The sequence below is a fragment of the Ranitomeya variabilis genome, chromosome 1 (genome assembly GCF_051348905.1).
Source record: "Ranitomeya variabilis isolate aRanVar5 chromosome 1, aRanVar5.hap1, whole genome shotgun sequence".
NCBI lineage: Eukaryota > Metazoa > Chordata > Amphibia > Anura > Dendrobatidae > Ranitomeya > Ranitomeya variabilis.
The window spans coordinates 151,160,335-151,178,855 of record NC_135232.1 but is presented as its reverse complement, the minus strand read 5'-3'; the positions used below and the strand labels follow the sequence as shown (position 1 = coordinate 151,178,855).

Genomic DNA, 18,521 nt, shown 5'->3' with positions numbered 1-18,521 from the left:
AAAAAGAATGGATCTACCTGTAGCAAAACATTTTTGTATCCCAGATCACAGCACCATGGACATGACATTACTTGTACTAAAGGGTAATTTCAAATCTCAGAGAGACAGAAGAGTCTGGGAGTATAAACTCATGACAACCTTTGACACTCTCAGCGCAGGAATGAATGTGTCGCATTGATTTATGTCTTTTTACATCAATAAAGGAATTTGCTCCTCAGACCTTGGGGGGGGGCCATCAAAACCCAAAAAGGATGGGAGATTTTGCTAAATGAAATTCTCACTGTATAATCGGTAACAATCCTTGAAAAGAAGGAAAGAAGGAAGAATTGGAAGTAGTTAAAGATGGATGAACACAGAACTTAATCACTTGTTAAAAAGGAAAAAATAAATGTATATTAATTGGAAAGAGGGGACATATCTAAAGAAGACTATTATGCTGTTTGCAGGGAATCCAGGGCAGGCGTTAGAAGAGCTAATGCCAGTAATGAAGTGAGGCTTTTACACGAGACCAAAAGCGGTAAAAAAGGATTTTGGGGTATGTCAAAAGCAAAACAAAATGCAAAGACGCTATAGGATATTTACAGAATGTTGTGAACTCTATTTTTGGGCTCCCTCTAGTGGTCACAAGCGGTACTGTGTAGTGTTGTCTTTCTGCAGGTTGCAGCATCAGCTGGTTCGTTATCCTTGGTTGGTTTCCTATTTTAGCTCACCTGGATACTCAGTTTCTTGCCTGCTATCAATGTATTCAGTGCTCTTCAGATTCCTTGAGTCTACCTTGCTCCCAGTCTCTCCAAGACAAGCTAAGTTTTTGTTTGATCATTTTTTGATTATCAGTGTTCGTTATGTTTTTAGTCCAGCTCGCTAAAATGTGATTTCCTCGCTTGCTGGTTGCTCTAGGGGACTGAGTTTCTCCCCCCACACCGTGAGTTGGTGTGGGGGTTCTTGAAATCTCAGTGTGGATATTTTGCAAGGGTTTTTAACTGACCGCATAGATTCCCTTTTCTATTTTCTGCTATCTAGTATTAGTGGGCCTCATTTGCTGAATCTGCTTTCACCCCTGTGTATGTGCCTTCCTCTTACCTCACCGTTATTATCTGTTGGGGGCTTCTATATCTTTGGGGATTATTTCTCTGGAGGCAAGAGAGGTCTTTCTTTCTCTCTAGGGGTAGTTAGTTCCTCAGGCTGGCTCGAAACGTCTAGGATTTTTAGGCACGTTCACCGGCTACTTCTAGTGTGTTTGGATAGGTTCAGATTTGCGGTCAGTCCAGTTTGCCACCTCCCTAGAGCTTGTCCTACGTTTGTTACTTAGCTGGAGTAATTTGTGATCCTCAACCACTAAGGATCATAACACAGAATGAAAACAGTGAAGTGGTCACAAATGATGTTGCGAAGGCCGAACTTTTAAATTCCTATTTTACATCTGTGTTTCTAAGAAAGCAATTGTAACATCAACTGATCTTCGCGGTATCATCGAAGGAATAAAATAATCCAAACTATCTATAAACAGAGAGATGGTGAGGGAACACTTAGCTAGTTTAAATTAATTGAAATCTTCTGGTCCAGATGAATTACATCATAGGTTATTGAAAAAGTTAGCAGAGGTAATTGCAAAATCACAAGCCAGAATCTTTGAAAAATACTGGAGAGCAGGAAAAGTCCCAGAAGATTGGAGAAGGGCAAATGTTGCCCCTATCTTCAATAAAGGAAAGAAGATGTAGACAGGAAATTACAGGCAAGCGAGCCTTACTTCTATACCAGGAAAGATATTTGAACAAACTATTAAACAGCATGTATGTAAGTACTTGGATAAGAATACAGTAATTAACCAGAGCCAGCATGTGTTTGCAGCAAACAAATCATGCAAGACTAAACTAATTTCCTTCTATGATGGAATCACTGACTGGGTGGATCAGGGAAATGCTGTAGATATAGTATATCGACTTTAGCAAAGCATTTGATAAAGTATCTCATACTATCCTTATTGAAAAAATGACCAAGTATGGGACTGACAAGGCTACAGTTAAGTGGATTCATAACTGACTAAGTGATCGTACGCAAAGAGTGGTAATAAAAGGATGCACATCCAATTTGAAGAGTGTTTCAAGTTGTTCAACATTTTTATAAATGATCTAGATAAGCGAACTGGTAAACTGTTCAAATTTTCAGATTAAACTGATCAAATTTGCAGACGATGCAAAGCTACGATGGATAGCTAACACTAGAGAAGACAGAGAAAGGATTCAGAAGAATCTAGATAAGCTTGAACAATGGGTAGTGACTAATAGAATGGTATTTAACAGGGAGAAATGCAATATTCTACATCTGGGCAAGAAAAAAAATTACATCTACAGAATGGGAGGAACAGAACTAAGCAACCGCTTAGTGTGAAAAAGACGGGTATACTAATAGATCACTGAGTTAACAGTGTGATGCAGAAGCAAAAAACGCAAACACAGTTCTAGGATCTATTAAGAGAAGCAAAGAGTCTAGATCACATGAAATAATTATCCCCCTCTAATCCTCTTTGGTAATCTGGAATAATGTGTCCAGTTTTGGGCAACACATTTTAAAAAAGACATTGAAAAACTGGAGCAAGTTCAGAGAAGAGCTACCAGGAAGGTGAGCGTACAGCAAAGTATGATCTACGAGGAACAGTTAAAGGATCTGGGAATGTTCAGCTTGGAAAACACAAGGCTAAGAGGAGTCTTAATAGCTGTCTTCTAATATCTGAAGGGATGTCACAGTGTAGAGGGATCATCCTTATTCAAATCAGAAAAAACTTTTTGGCAGCGAGTGGAACAGGCTGCATCGAGAGGTGGTGAGTTCTCCTTCAAAGGATGCCTTCAAACACAGGCTGGACAGACATCAGTCTGATATGGTTTAGTGAATCCTGCATTGAGCAGGGGGTTGGACACAATGACCCTGGAGATCCTTTCCAACTCTAACATTCTAGGATTCTATTTTAAAAACTAGAGCTAATCATGTAGCAATATGGTAATATTCTGTTCCCTTATGGTTATACAAATTTAAGTAACCTTATTTGAATGCAAAGAATTAATGAAAATTTGTTGAACAGTGTTATCAGTAAAAATTGCAGTGCTCGGACCCAGATTGCTGACCTGATCATGAAAAGATATGATCTGTGGTTTATATGTATATTCTTTCATAATCAGATAAATAACGCAGAAGAAAACAATTCATTGAAATCCGTTAATTCCCACTCTTAGAAAGGTGTGAAATATCTTGTTCAAACACTATCCCTTAAAATTATTCTTTGTACAATTTTCAGCAAATCTGTAATAGTCAATGATATTGAGAAGTGATCTTCTCGAAAAATAGGGCTAATTTCTGCACTGAGAGACTGAGTGAAGTGTCTTTCTAACAGAAGATAAAGACATGATAACTGGAAATGCAAACCTGAAATTTTGTTCAGAACGCTGTATAATTATGTTTATGTGACTTTGTGGCATGCTTTGAAGAGTAAAACGTGTTCTTGCTGGTAATTCAGCATAATAAAAATAATCAATCCTACTTTGAATTTTATATATAAAATAGTAACATTAATAAGATCATCTATGCAGCTCCCTAACTAAGACCTTTTTCACACATCTGTGTCTCCGGTACGTGTGGTGACAGTTTTCAGACGTACCGGAGACACTGACACACGTAGACCCATTCGAATGCACATGTCAGTGTGTTTCAAAGGACTGTGTGTCCGTGTGCGCCACAAGTAGACATGTCCGTTTTTTACCATCAGCACGGACGGCAAAACGTCCCGCACATGTGAACACTGAGAACACACATTGATGTCCTCCGTGTGACACAAATGGCAACGGGGAAGAAGCGCTACAGTAAGGGCTGTTCCCCGGCACCGGGTGCTGAAGACGGCTCTCATCATTCTCCCCCGCTCTGCTGATAATCGGTGCGAGAAGAGAAGAATGATGAAAGTTATATTAAAGTCCAAACGATGACAGCAGGTAGGGGGCTTTTGAGACTATTACTCCCATCATCCGACACCTGCTGGCGCTAATAACAGTGACACAGTAGCGGATAATCGGGGTATTCCTCACCCGCCGCTTGTGATATAACTAAATTAATGAATGAAAAACCCGACGTGGGTTCCCCCCTATTTTCTTTAACCAACCAGGCAAAACTCACAGATGGGGGCTGCAACCCTCAGCTATCAGCTTCAGCAAGGTTGGTTATCAAGAATAGAGGGGTCCCCACGCTGTTTTTTTAATTATTTAAATAATTTTAAAAAATGGCTTGGGTTCCCCCCATTTTTGACAACCAGCCTTGCTAAAGCTCACAGCTGGGGGCTGGTAATTGGCTGGCCATTGATTTAGGCCCCCCGCCTAAAAACAGCAGCCCGCAGCTGCCCAAAAAAGGCACATCTATTAGATGTGCCAATTCTGGCACTAATCCCACTTACCATGTAGCGGTGGCAAGTGGGGTGATAGTTGGGTGGATGATGTCACCTTTGTATTGTCAAGTGATATCAAGCCCCGAGGTTATAATGGAGAGGCATCAATAAGACGCCCCCATCACTAACCCCATAGTCACATTGTAAGAAAACACAGGCAGCCAGAATAAAGTCCTTTAATTGAAAAAATGACACAGACACCTTTAATATTCTCAATTAAACCATACTTATGACCTCGCCTAATTCCACCGAAGCCCTCAAGCTCCTGTAATCAAAATAAAAAAAACAAAATAATATACCATACCTGTCCATCGTTCTGTCCCACGCCATAATCCATATCTGGGGAATAATTAGTTTTCAACCTGGACGATGCCAAGATGCGACCGTCCAGGCTGAGAACAACTGGTGAATGAGATGCTGCGAGCGCAGCCTCAGTGACGTCACTGAGGCTGCGTTCCCAGCCGGCCTGAACTGCGGTGACCTCAGGACCATGGGAAAAAGTCAGTGATGAGGTCATTGCAGTTCAAGGTCAGTGTCTTCACAGCAGATCACCGTGAGAATTTTTCTCGGTGATCTGCTGTGAAGACACTGACCTTGAACTGCAGTGGTCTCATCACTGGCATTTTCCCACAGTCCCCGGCAGAGCAGGGGAGAATGATGAAAGCATCTTCAGCACCCGCCACTGGGGAACAGCGCTTACTGTAGCGCTTCTTCCCTGGTGGCCGTCCGTGTGGTACTGATGAGGCAAGTATTACACACATGGACACGGATATCGTCGGTACCGGTTTTTCCGGTACTGGAAATAAACGGACGTGTGAAACCGGCCTAAAGGTCCATTTACACACATAATAATCGTGAATGAGTGTTCCTAAGAAAGATTGTTTCATGATAATTGTGCAGTGTAGACAGGCTGCCGATTATCAGACAAACAAGCAAATTTTTCGTTTGTCGGGGAAAATGCAGCACAAAAGATGATCGATCTTGGCAGGGCATCATCCTGTGTAAACAGGATCTGTGCTGCTGCGAACATGACAGATGCATACTGAACAATCCATTACTGACCTATTACAGATTGTTCTGTCTGCATCTGAAGTGGTAGGCCTGTGTACACATTCTATCAAATAAACGTTGATCAGCAATCAAGTAGCTGAACTTCGTTAGTTTAATGTCGTAGTAGCTTAATGTTGGTTCGTGTAAAGCGAACAAAAATCCAGTGGATTTTAGATTCTGCTCTCAAGTGTTACATCTTCTTTCCTACAGTTGCCACTAAAGGGAAATTAAAGGGATTGTCTGGCCATATTAATACTGAATAGTTGCAATAGATGGTGAGAAAATTACAAATGAATGCGCATTCAAATGTAGTCATACCCATAGATCAGGCACAGGCAGCTCTGGTGCTTTATGTTGGACCATAAACCTTAATGTCACCATTCCTCTGTCACAACACCTGTGATTAGCTGCAGCGGTCAGATGATTTTCAGCCTGGCACAGACAACCAAAGCCACCTTAACTGGAACCACAGTGGTGACAATAGGTGAGTATACATCAATTTGTTATTTTTCCCCCATGCATTGCCCCTGTAAAATTTTTAGAATGGTTCAAAAACCCCTATTAAAGCACTAGTATTGAGAATATAGTACAGTAAGTGATAGCCAGTCAATTGCTGGGGGGGGGGGTCCAAACAAGCACAAAAATTGTTGGCGAAATCTAATGTACTGACATACAGCTCTGGCAAAAATTAAGAGAGCACCACATAAAAACCCTGTCATTGGCAGCCCAATTTCCAGACTTGAACCCCACTGAAAACCTCTGGAATGTAATCAATGAACTGCTTTCATTTTTGCGCCAGAAGCAGTGTGAAAAATTGGTGGAAAGCATGCCAAGATGCATGAAAGCTGGGATTAGAAATCATGGTTATTCCACAAAATATTGATTTCTGAACTATTCCTGAGTTAAAACATTAGTATTGTTGTTTCTAAATTATTATGAACTTGTTTTCTTTGCATTATTTGAGGTCTGAAAGCACTGGTTTTTTTTTGTTTTTTTTATGGCCATTTCTCCTTTTCAGAAAAAAAATACAAAATGTATTGCTTGGAAATTCGGAGACACGTCAGAAGTTTATAGAATAAATGAGATCCAAGAAGTATCGCTTCTCCTTGCGAAGAGTGACATGTTAAGCATGTCGAGATGAGGAGACAAAGCCGCAATGCTCCTCTGGGAAATATGCAAATTGTCTCCTCAGAGAGGAAGAGGACTAGAACTCTAGTGCCACCTATTGGAAGTAGCAATCCTAACAGGCAATGTCGACCCTTTAACGAGCCTTGTCACATGTGACAAGGCTCGTTAAAGGGTCGACATTGACTGTTAGGATTGCTATTTCCAATAGGTGGCACTAGAGTTCTAGTCCTCTTCCTCTCTGAGGAGACAATTAGAATAAATGAACAATTTACATTTTACTCAAAAATATACATGTAAAGAGAAAAATCAGACAAACTGAACATTTTGCAGTGGTCCCTTAATTTTTGCCAGAGCTGTACTGTAAATTAGACCTTCAGCAATCAGCAAGTGGTCACCCTGAAACTCAATAATAAAAATATTTTAAGTAATCTTCTAAGCTTAGTATTCAACTCTATGACTGTGTGGAGGAAAGCAAAGAATCAGATGATCTGTAATAAAAAATAATGAAGCTTGCACACTGATAAGATATGTTTTGAACTTGGCACAGAAATGTTAATTAGTTTAGTAAAAAATATGCCCTATGTAAAGTGGCCCACAGGTTATGTAAGGCTAGGTTCACATTGCGTTAATGGGTGTCCGCTAGCGGACTCCGTTACATGGCGAAATTGTCGCAATTAACGCCATGTAACAGGTCCGTTAGCGCACCCATTGACAGCAATGTGCTAACGGGTTGCCAACGCATCGCTAGCGCATGCCATTTTCGGCATGCGCTAGCGATGTGCCGTTAATTTCTGACGGACCTCGGACCCTGCTTGCTTGAGGTCCGTTCCTCGCTAGCGCAGATCGGGGATCTGCGCTAGCGGGATCGGCAAACGCGATACCTATAGATACATTGCGTTAGCGCAATCCGCTAGTGCCATACGTTTAACGGATTGCCCTAACGCAATGTGAACCTAGCCTAACTTTAAACAGCAGTGCCTGGAGAGAGCGGTCATGTTACCACAAGTATGCGATTTGTATACTTCCGGCCACGTTTCGACTAGACGTGTCCGGCCTTGCTAAAAACATTTGCAATGAGTGAAGCAGTGCATGTCTAGTTGGCATATGACCAAATCTATGCAAATTCCAAACTTGCATCAGGTGCCCACCACCGACCGTGGAAAATCCTCACGCCGCGCAGTGAGGATTCAAAAGTTGCAGTTACATAAAGTGACTATAGACTTGTACCCTAAGGCTGCGCAACCCGTTTAAATCAGAGCAATTTGATGCAAAACGCTGCTTCATGAACATAACACCTATAAGATTCGCTATTACCTGTAAAATACTTCTGCACAATATTGCCTGTATAAATGCTGAAAATTAATTTACATTTAGATATTTAAAAAAAATCCCCTTCTGAAAACATTTTTACAATATTCTTTGCATGTAGGACGGAAGTGTAATAATGACTCTTTCCCCAGAAGACATGCCGCTTGTTTGTTTTTCAGCTAGAAGTTCAGGACGTTTTGTCTTTCAAGCATCACATTTCAATCAGCGTGCCAAAGGCATAAATTAGGGGCGAGACCTACTCAGAATAAGCATCAAAATCTGAGCAGAAAAGTAATTTGCATTATTAAGGTTAAAGAGAGATATTCTCCAGGGGAAGCCAGTTAGCATTAGGATGCATCAATGTTCCTAGCGGCGGAGCTCCACGAGCGCACGTCATTGGTATCCGCACACGGTTAATAAATCTATATAGGCATAACCCAATTATGAGCCGCGATGATACCAGAATGGAAGGCGCAGATGTCGGATTACTGATAGATTAACCTCTTAGTGGGTTCAGCGTTGCTTGTGTAAACACTACCCATTTGCATATAGGTTATACATATTAAAATAGTCATTCTAAATGTCACTAAATAATGCATAACATGAATAGCGAGGAATAAAACAGTATACATAACTCAAAAATAGAAGCGGAAACCATCAGGAAGTCTAAGAAGCTCCCGCCAGGAGAGACGCACCAAGTTATGTGCTTCATGGGTGTCCACCCGATGAAATGTATATTTCGGACTGATGCGTACATTTACATCAGCTGGTCTGGAGAGAGCGAATGCGACATGTGGGCCAAGAAGGCAGTGGGGGAGGCGAGGAACATGCTACCAGACCTCAGAGCAGAGCAATGCACGTAGTATCAGCAGGAAACAGACACTACTACGATTTCATACAACTCCGACCCCGGAATCACATCAAACAGCGCACATCAGGGATCATCAGAAATGTGATTTTAAAGAAATAAAGATGTGGACAAGTTTGTTAGCGTCCATAAATGTTACTGCAACTGTTTTCATGTTCTTGGAATTCACTTAATATTGTACATTGGGGTTGGATACAACTGTTTATTAAAAACGCCATCAATATCCTGACTGCCCATCACAATGCTCCGCTGGAAGTTCTTCAATGACTTATTCAGCATAGGGACACATTGCTCCTGGTTATTTTTCGGTGTAAATATTTCAGCCATCACCCAATGAATAAGCAAAACACCCGTTTGCCGATAATTCGATACATCATTACATAATGTAATCGGCAGCACATGGTCCGGTATACTCAGATAACGCGCACTGCATATGATCCTAGTAATTTATAGTATAACTTTTAGCACTTAGACAAGTAAGGCAAACCGTTTCATTGAAAATAAATGGACGAAAAGTAAACATAAATTGCTATGATAAAATATGAATTACACGGTGTATGCTCTATTCTATCATGAAAAATGTTAAAGACTGACAGATTACAGAGAGCCACATACCAGTATTCTTCAGTGGAAGCGGGGGAGCTGCATCCAAACAGGAGCATGTGATGGGTGGTATCCATATTGGCATGAGGTCTGAAGTCAACTAGGATGATAAGAACACAATGTATTTCTTAATAAAAATGACAAATAAAAAACAATTACATTCATTGACCTTTAAACATGTTCGGCACAATTCACACAACCTACTGATGGCTACTACATGGCTCTTAAAGGGGTCGTCCACTACTTCTACCTCCTTCTTGCATACTGTATTCCCCATGTAAAATAAAAAGCTTGTATATACAGTACAGACCAAAAGTTTTGACACAACTTCTCATTTAAAGATGTTTCTGTATTTTCATGACTATGAAAATTGTACATTCACACTGAAGGCATCAAAACTATGAATTAACACATGTGGAATTATATACTTAACAAAAAAGTGTGAAACAACTGAAATTATGTCTTATATTCTAGGTTCTTCAAAGTAGCCACCTTTTGCTTTGATGACTGCTTTGCACACTCTTGGCATTCTCTTGATGAGCTTCAAGAGGTAGTCACCGGGAATGGTCTTCCAACAATCTTGAAGGAGTTCCCAGAGATGCTTAGCACTTGGCCCTTTTGCCTTCACTCTGCGGTCCAGCTCACCCTAAACCATTTTGATTGGGTTCAGGTCTGGTGACTGTGGAGGCAAGGTCATCTGGCGTAGCACCCCATCACTCTCCTTCTTTGTCAAATAGCCCTTATACAGCCTGGAGATGTGTTTGGGGTCATTGTCCTGTTGAAAAATAAATGATGGTCCAACTAAACGCAAACCGGATGGAATAGCATGCCGCTGCAAGATGCTGTGGTAGCCATGCTGGTTCAGTATGCCTTCAATTTTGAATAAATCCCCAACAGTGTCACCAGCAAAGCACCCCCGCACCATCACACCACCTCCTCCTCCTCCATGCTTCACGGTGGGAGCCAGGCATGTAGAGTCCATCCGTTCACCTTTTCTGCGTCGCACAAAGACACGGTGTTGGAACCAAAGATCTCAAATTTGGACTCATCAGACCAAAGCACAGATTTCCACTGGTCTAATGTCCATTCCTTGTGTTCTTTAGCCCAAACAAGTCTTTTCTGCTTGTTGCCTGTCCTTAGCAGTGGTTTCCTAGCAGCTATTTTACCATGAAGGCCTGCTGCACAAAGTCTCCTCTTAACAGTTGTTCTAGAGATGTGTCTGCTGCTAGAACTCTGTGTGGCATTGATCTGGTCTCTAATCTGAGCTGCTGTTAACCTGCGATTTCTGAGGCTGGTGACTTGGATAAACTTATTTTCAGAAGCAGAGGTGACTCTTGGTCTTCCTTTCCTTTTGACTTCTTTGTAGCACTTGATGGTTTTTGCCACTGCACTTGGGGACACTTTCAAAGTTTTCCCAATTTTTCGGACTGACTGACCTTCATTTCTTAAAGTAATGATGGTCACTGCTTTTTCTTCACTTAGAATTTGTATTATGGCAAGAAAAAAATCAGCTAACAGTCTATTCAGTAGGACTATTAGCTGTGTATCCACCAGACTTCTGCACAACACAACTGATGGTCCCAACCCCATTTATAAGGCAAGAAATCCCACTTATTAAACCTGACAAGGCACACTTGGGAAGTGCAAACAATTCCCGGTGACTACCTCTTGAAGCTCATCAAGAGAATGGCAAGAGTGTGCAAAGCAGTCATCAAAGCAAAAGGTGGCTACTTTGAAGAACCTAGAATATAAGACATATTTTCAGTTGTTTCAATCTTTTTTGAGAAGGTGTGTCCAAACTTTCGGTCTGTACTGTACATGTCAATCACTTACATCATCCAAGCAATCATGTCATCAGGGCTCCTGGCACTCTTGTGACATTGCTATGCCACGTCAGCACTGAAGATAGTGATGGGCTCTGCTGCTCACACTTCAGATATCCAACTTTTGCCCAAGTAATGTGTAAGCACTGCAGTCCATCAGTCGCTGCTGATTGTTATGCCACATATGTGCTGCAGCCAATGTCATGCTAGTGTCGGGAGACCAGGTGCTGACAATCGCTGCTATTGCAGGAGGAAAGTGTAAGCCTTTTTTATTTAACAAGGGCAACTACAACATTTAAGAAAGGGTTGTCCAAGAAGATATTTGGGGTCTGTTAACTCAATCTTTAGTAGTTTATGGCTGTAGATTTTTATTCATTCAACTAAGTAATTCAGATTTAATTAATTTAGGTTTTCACACTTTCACCATTTAGGCAGGAACAATAGGTTAAGGTTTCCTGTTTTCTACAGCACATTTGTCGGCTTTGCTGTATTGACTGTGACAAGATGAGACATCTCAATCATTAAAAGGTTATCAGAAAGTTACGCATTGTGACGCTGGCAAGCCGTGAGGTAGGGTAGTCAGGAGATTCGAGGTCAGATACCAGAAAGGCTCCTAGTACAGATAGGTAAGACAAAGGCGTGGTCAGGTAACAGTCCGGGATCAAATACCAAGATGGTACATCAAGACTTAGGAGTGCAACAAAAGGATAGCCAGAAGCCAAGTCCAGGATCAGATTCCTGAAGTCCAAGAGCTTCAAAAGCAAAAGGGATATTACTGTCTGAAGTCCAATGTCAGTTGTAGCTTTGCTTAGTTTGATGTGTGTGCTTGCTCTGTGTCTGACTTCTTGATCTTGCTGCTGACCTCAGATTTGTTGTGACTATTCATGTGGATTATTCATTCTGCTTTTGACGCTTTCCGATTTTAGGTATCTCACCGCGGACTTGTTTGTTTGTTGTACTCCCTAGTCTTGACGTACCCTCCTGGCATTTAAACCCAGATGGTTAGCTCACCACGCCTTTGTCTTACGCCTCTGTACTAAGAGCCCTCCTGGTACCTGTCTAGGTACCCCCTGACAACCTGGCTCACAGCACGCCCATGAGTTGTGAATCAGAGTCACAACTATTGTTTAAATCAGGTTTTTGTGTTACATTAATCTTTTAAAAAATGTTTAGCTTTTTAACACATCACAATTTGTATTAAAAATTTTAAAAAATTAGAAATCTTGCAATTTCTATCTGGCCTTTTTTTTTAGACTCTAAACTTCCTATTGTTTCAGAAAACAACACGTGTACGAAGTCACAATAGTCGGATCCCGACATAATTTTTTGTACTGAAGAGTCTAATGAGCCTGTGCTAAGGTCATAGAGAATGGAAGGGGAACAGGATCAGGTGAAATGTAACATTCACATACACATATTTGACATAACTGAATTAGTAAAAGTCCGATCAAAATATAAAATTGATCTGATCAGTAAATGAGGTAACAAAAAAAAAAATCAAAAAAGGCAGAATTAAGTTTTGTGGGGTTTTTTTTCCAAAGTTCCCAATTTTTTTTTCACTACTTAAATAAAATAAAATCTACATGTTTGGTATCTGCGTACTCGTACTGGCCTGGAGAATCATATTCCATTTAGTGAACATGGTAAATGCTAAACCCAAACAATTGCAGAAGTGCACTTTATTTTGCAATTTCAACACACTTGGAATTCTTTTCCTGCTTTTCAGTGCATCACACAATAAAATGAATGAAATTCATTCATTCATTCAATAGTACAATTCATCCCACAAAGGAAAAAAAAACCCTCATACGACTATGGGACGGAAAAATAAAACAAGTTATGGATCTGGGAAGCAGGGAAGGAAAAAAATGGTGACACACACACACAAAAAAAAGGAAATTGGCCAGGGATAAAGCGGTTTAGTTCACCTGGGTTCCTCTTTGGCTAAGGGTATAAAAGGGTGCCTTTACAATGCACAATATGCACCGTTACATTGTTTTATGCATAATCATTTTAATCATTACGGCACTGGATTATATATAGGTACCACCTAAGCTGGGTTTACACCAGCCGACTGGTGGTGATAAATGGCCACCAATTGGCAAAGTGTTTGATTGGCGTTATCAACCATGTGATCATCAGGGGAGAGAACAAGACAATGCACTGTGTCATCTTTCTGTAAATTCTTAAAAAAAAAAAGTAAACACAGAGCTTCTCGTTTGTCATGTTTTGCCCCGGTAAAATAAAAACACCTATACACACCTCCAGTGCTAGTGCCTTCCCAGGGCTCACGTGAGGTTGCTACATCATCTGAGGCCGATCAGCGCCAGCTTCACGGTCTTTGCATTTAGACTAATCGAACGTCAACAGGAAATCAGAGCTGCGGGGAGTATAGGTACTTTTATTTTAACGGGCGCAAAAATTCAGATTGAGAAGGGGTTGTCCTAGCAGTGGACCACACCTCTAAGTAAAGTCCCAATGCCACAGTCACCATGCCTTGCACCCTAATCAGGGAGAAGTACACCCTGGTGTAAAATTTGGTGGCTGACCATTTATCTTATGAACGAGCAGCTAAAGAAAAAATATCTCTAGTCATAAATAAAGAACAAAAGCAGAGAATTATCTGTGCTCCCCAAACAGGATTAACCCCTTAGTGACAGAGCCAATTTTGTACTTAATGACCAAGCTGTCATTTTATGAGATTATAGCTCTTGGACGCTTTAACGATTCCACTGATTCTGAGTGTTTTTTCGTGCCATATTGTGCTTCATGTTAGTGATAACATTTCTTCGATATGACTTGCGTTTATTTATGAAAAAAACTGAAATTTGGCAAAAATTTTGAAAATTTAGAAATTTTCAAACTTTTAATTTTTGTGCCCTTAAATCAGAGTCATATCCCACAAAATAGTTACTAAATAACATTTCCCACATGTCTACTTTACATCAGCCCAGTTTTGGAAACAAGTTTTTTTGTTAGGATGTTATAAGAGTTAAAAGTTGACCAGCAACTTCTTATTTTTCCAACAAAATTTGCAAAACCATTTTTTTAGGGACCACCTCATATTTGAAGTGAGTTTGGGGGAGTAAATATGATAGAAAATACCCAAAAGTGACACCATTCTAAAAACTGCACCCCTCAAGGTACTCAAAACCACATTCAAGAAGTTTATTAACCCTTCAGGCGCTTCACGAGAACTAAAGCAATGTGGAAGGAAAAAATGAACATTTTACTTTTTTCACAAAAAATTTACTTTGGTACCAAACTTTTTTATTTTCGCAAGGGTATCAGGAAAAAATGGACCACAAAATTTGTTGTACAATTTCTCCTGAGTATGCTGATACCTAGTATGTGGGGGAAAGCCACTGTTTGGGCGCAAGGCAGGGCTCAGAAGGGAGGGAGCACTGCTTAACTTTTTGAATGCAAAATTGGCTTGAATCAATAACGGGCGCCATGTCGCGTTTGGAGACCCCCTGATGTACCTAAACAGTGGAAACCCCCCAATTCTAATTCCAACCCTAACACAGCCCTAACCTCAACCCTAACCCTAACACACCCCTAACCCTAATCCCAACCCTAACTATAACCCTAACCACAACCCTAACTCCAACACCACAACCCTAACCATAACACAATCCTAACCCTAGCTCTAACCCCAACCTCAACCCTAACCCTAGCTCCAACCTTACCGGAAAAAAAAACTTTTTTTATTTTATTATTTTTACCTAACTAAGGGTGTGATAAAGGGGGGGGGGGGGGGGGGTTGATTTACTATTTTCTTTTATTTTGACCACTTTGATAGGGTCTATCACAGTGATCAAAAATGGACCAATAGGAAAAATCTCTAATTGTTGCCGGGTGACGGCCAGCAGATCTGGGCGGGCGAACTTGTGCATGTGCCCGCCATTTTCTTCCCGGAAAAAGATGCCGAGGGGCAAGGGACAGTACCAGGGATGCAGGAGGTGCCAGATCATATCAGAGGAAAGAGAAATAAATGGGAAATCTGACTTTTTTTTTGCGGTTGCCTTTATTCCGTGAATAGCAACACTGGGGATGGTAAAACCAACCTGAATCATGTTCTCCGGGGACTCAGCTACCCCCAGTAGCTGGGGGATGCTATAACCTTATTTCTCAGTGCCGTTAAAAAGCGGCGCTGAGGAATAAGTACCCTTAACTGCCACTGTTAAAAGCTGTATCGGTGGTCATTAAGGGGTTAAAACATGTGAAAAGAAGAGGAGCCTGCCTAAGAGTGGAACCCCCTAATATCAACATGGTGATGAGATGTTGTCTGTGTGTCATAAACTACAAATTACAGAAAATAGTCTATATCAGAATGGCGGATCTTCCAAAAAAGTGCATTTCATAGAAGCTTCTGAGCTCAGTTTATAATTTTATTTTCACTAATAAAATGGAAATCTTGGCAAAGATATTTACGCTTATAGCAGCCAATATCCTGAGGAGTAATTCAGAGGATTGAGGACTGTTCTATTTATTTTCCTTCAGTTATGAAGCTATATAGACATTTATTTTATTTTTTCAGTTTATAAGTGTTTGAACTTTTGGAATGCCAGATTAAGGACATGCATTCATTTTCAACTTTGAAAAAAAAAGAAAAGAAGAAAATACAGATGGTTATTATATTAACGATTGCACGCTGTAATTTTCAACACCAATAATTCTACAGTAAACGTCATCTGTATATAAAGAGTAGTAATGCTCAGCCTACAGAATGACAGATGTAATACACAGACAATAATGGCCTCTAAGAAGGAACAATGCTAGCCAGGAAACAGCTGCCTCTAGTAACAAAACAGACAGGACATGATATAGTTCACCGCATCCGAAAAAGAAATAAAAACACGTCAAACACATACAAGGGAAGGATGAGAGGTTTTGCCTCTTCTGTTACATTTTCGCTTACAGTAGAAAAACTTCATACCAGTTTTGTGAAGTCACATCAGGTTGTACTACCAACGTACCCAACAGTCCACATCTAGATACTATACTGACAGGGCAACTTCTAATTGAAGAGATGTCTAATACTGTGGAAACCAGGACAGTGGGGAACCATTGTTTTTAGAACTTTATTATTCAATTTGGTAACATTTAAGGCAATAAAAAAGAAAAACAAAAAAGGCAGTTTAGTTTCCACAAAATGTTTGCCGAGAGTGTGTTGTGATCACAAAACAGATGACAAGTTATGCCACCAAAGGGGCTTAAACAGGTATTTTGGGATAGGTCATCTATGTCTGATCGCTTGGTGTCAGACACCCAGGACGCCCGCCGATCAGCTGTTCTCGGTGTCAGTGGCTGCCGGCCGGAACTGCTTGATTGCTTAGCTGTTCCATCTTCTGATAGTAGCTGGGTACTACACATCCGTCTCGTACTCCAATCAACAGGAGGCAAATCAACAGGAGGCGGATGTGCACCATGGCGAGATGGCCACTGTCAGAAGACAGAGCATCTCCACAATCGAGCAGTTCCGACTGGCTCTCTCCGACTCCAAGAATAGCTGATCAGCAGGGGTGCCGGGTGTCAGACCCCAACCAATCAGACATTGATGACCTATCTTGAGGGATGAAAAAGTAGTTGACAACCACCTCTTTAAGGCAAACATGTAAGTTCTGTCACAATTCCACTACTCACTGTGTCCTGGGGGCACAATGAGTGACTTACAGCTCAGCCACCCTATGATAGCGGGGGTCTGCCTGTGAGAAGTGACATTTACAAGCATCACAATGTCACACAAATTCTAATTAAAATCCTAGAGTTGATGCAGACAAGTAACATAGTAAAAACCACTTCTTAGGATATAAGCTTTGGTCTCACCTTGTCACCCAATGATTTCATTGTGCAGTTCCTGAGGCTGAGCATTGTGTTAGCACTATAGGTGCTTGAACTTCCTTTCACAGACTTGCATTATTTATAGTGTATTTTGGAAAGGATGTTGGGCAATGGGAAGATGGCTTAATCCAAATCACTTCTAAAAATGACATTTTTGATAAATTAACTACACTGCTCAAAAAATAAAGGGAACACTTACTTACATATAACTCCAAGTAAATCAAACTTCTGTGAAATCAAACTGTCCACTTAGGAAGCAACACTGTTTGACAATCAATTTCACATGCTGTTGTGCTAATGGAATAGACAACAGATGGAAATTATTGGCAATTATCAAGACACACTCAATAAGGAGTGGTTCTGCAGGTGGGGACCACAGACCACATCTCAGTACCAATTCTTTCTGGCTGATGTTTTGGTCACTTTTGAATGTTGGTTGTGCTTTCACACTCGTGATAGCATGAGATAGACTCTACAACCCACACAAGTGGCTCAGCTAGTGCAGCTCATCCAGGATGGCACATCAATGCGAGCTGTGGCAAAAAGGTTTGCTGTCTATCAGTGTAGTGTCCAGACGCTGGAGGGTCTACCAGGAGACAGGCCAGTACACCAGGAGATGTGGAGGGGGCCGTAGGAGGGCAAAAACCCAGCAGCAGGACCACTACATCAGCCTTAGTGCAAGGAGGAACAGGAGGAGCACTGCCAGAGCCCTGCAAAATGACCTCCAGCAGGCCACAAACATGCATGTGTCTGCACAAACAGTTAGAAACCAACTTCATGAGGATGGTCTGAGTGCCCGACGTCCACAGGTGGGGGTTGTGCTCACAGCCCAACACCGTGCAGGACGCTTGGTATTTGCCACAGAACACCAGGATTGGCAAATTTGCCACTGGTGCCCTGTGCTCTTCACAGATGAAAGCAGGTTCACACTGAGCACATGTAACAGATGTGACAGAGTCTGGAGACCCCGTGGAGAGCGATCTGCTGCCTGCAACATCCTTCGGCATGACCGGTTTGGCAGTGGGTCAGTAATGGTGTGGGGTGGCATTTCTTTGGAGGGCCGCATAGCCCTCCATGTGCTCACCAGAGGTAGTCTGACTGCCATTAGGTACCGAGATGAGATCATCGACCCCTTGTGAGACCATATGCTGGTGCAGTTGGCCCTGGGTTCCTTCTAATGCAGGACAATGCCAGACCTCATGTGGCTGGAGTGTGTCAGCAGTTCCTGCAAGATGAAGGCATTGAAGCTATGGACTGGCCCGCACATTCCCCAGACGTGAATCCAATTGAACACATCTGAGACATCATGTCTCGCACCATTCACCAACGTCACGTTGCACCACAGACTGTCCAGGAGTTGGCGGATGTTTTAGTCCAGGTCTGGGAGGAGATCCCTCAAGAGAACATCCGCCGCGTCATCAGGAGCATGCCTAGGCGTTGTAGGGAGGTAATACAGGCACGTGGAGGCCACACA

The 18,521-nt window shown here is 41.5% G+C and overlaps 1 protein-coding gene across 8 annotated transcripts in view; it reads right to left on the bottom strand.

The window, feature by feature from the left end:
* Positions 1–18,521, bottom strand: part of PAM (peptidylglycine alpha-amidating monooxygenase) — a 267,028-nt gene that overhangs the window by 174,209 nt on the left and 74,298 nt on the right. For all 8 annotated transcript variants that reach the window (XM_077289753.1, XM_077289771.1, XM_077289788.1 and 5 more), the window contains exon 5: positions 9,393–9,480. In XM_077289753.1, coding sequence (XP_077145868.1) covers positions 9,393–9,480 — 88 coding nt within the window. The remainder of the gene's footprint in view (positions 1–9,392; positions 9,481–18,521) is intronic.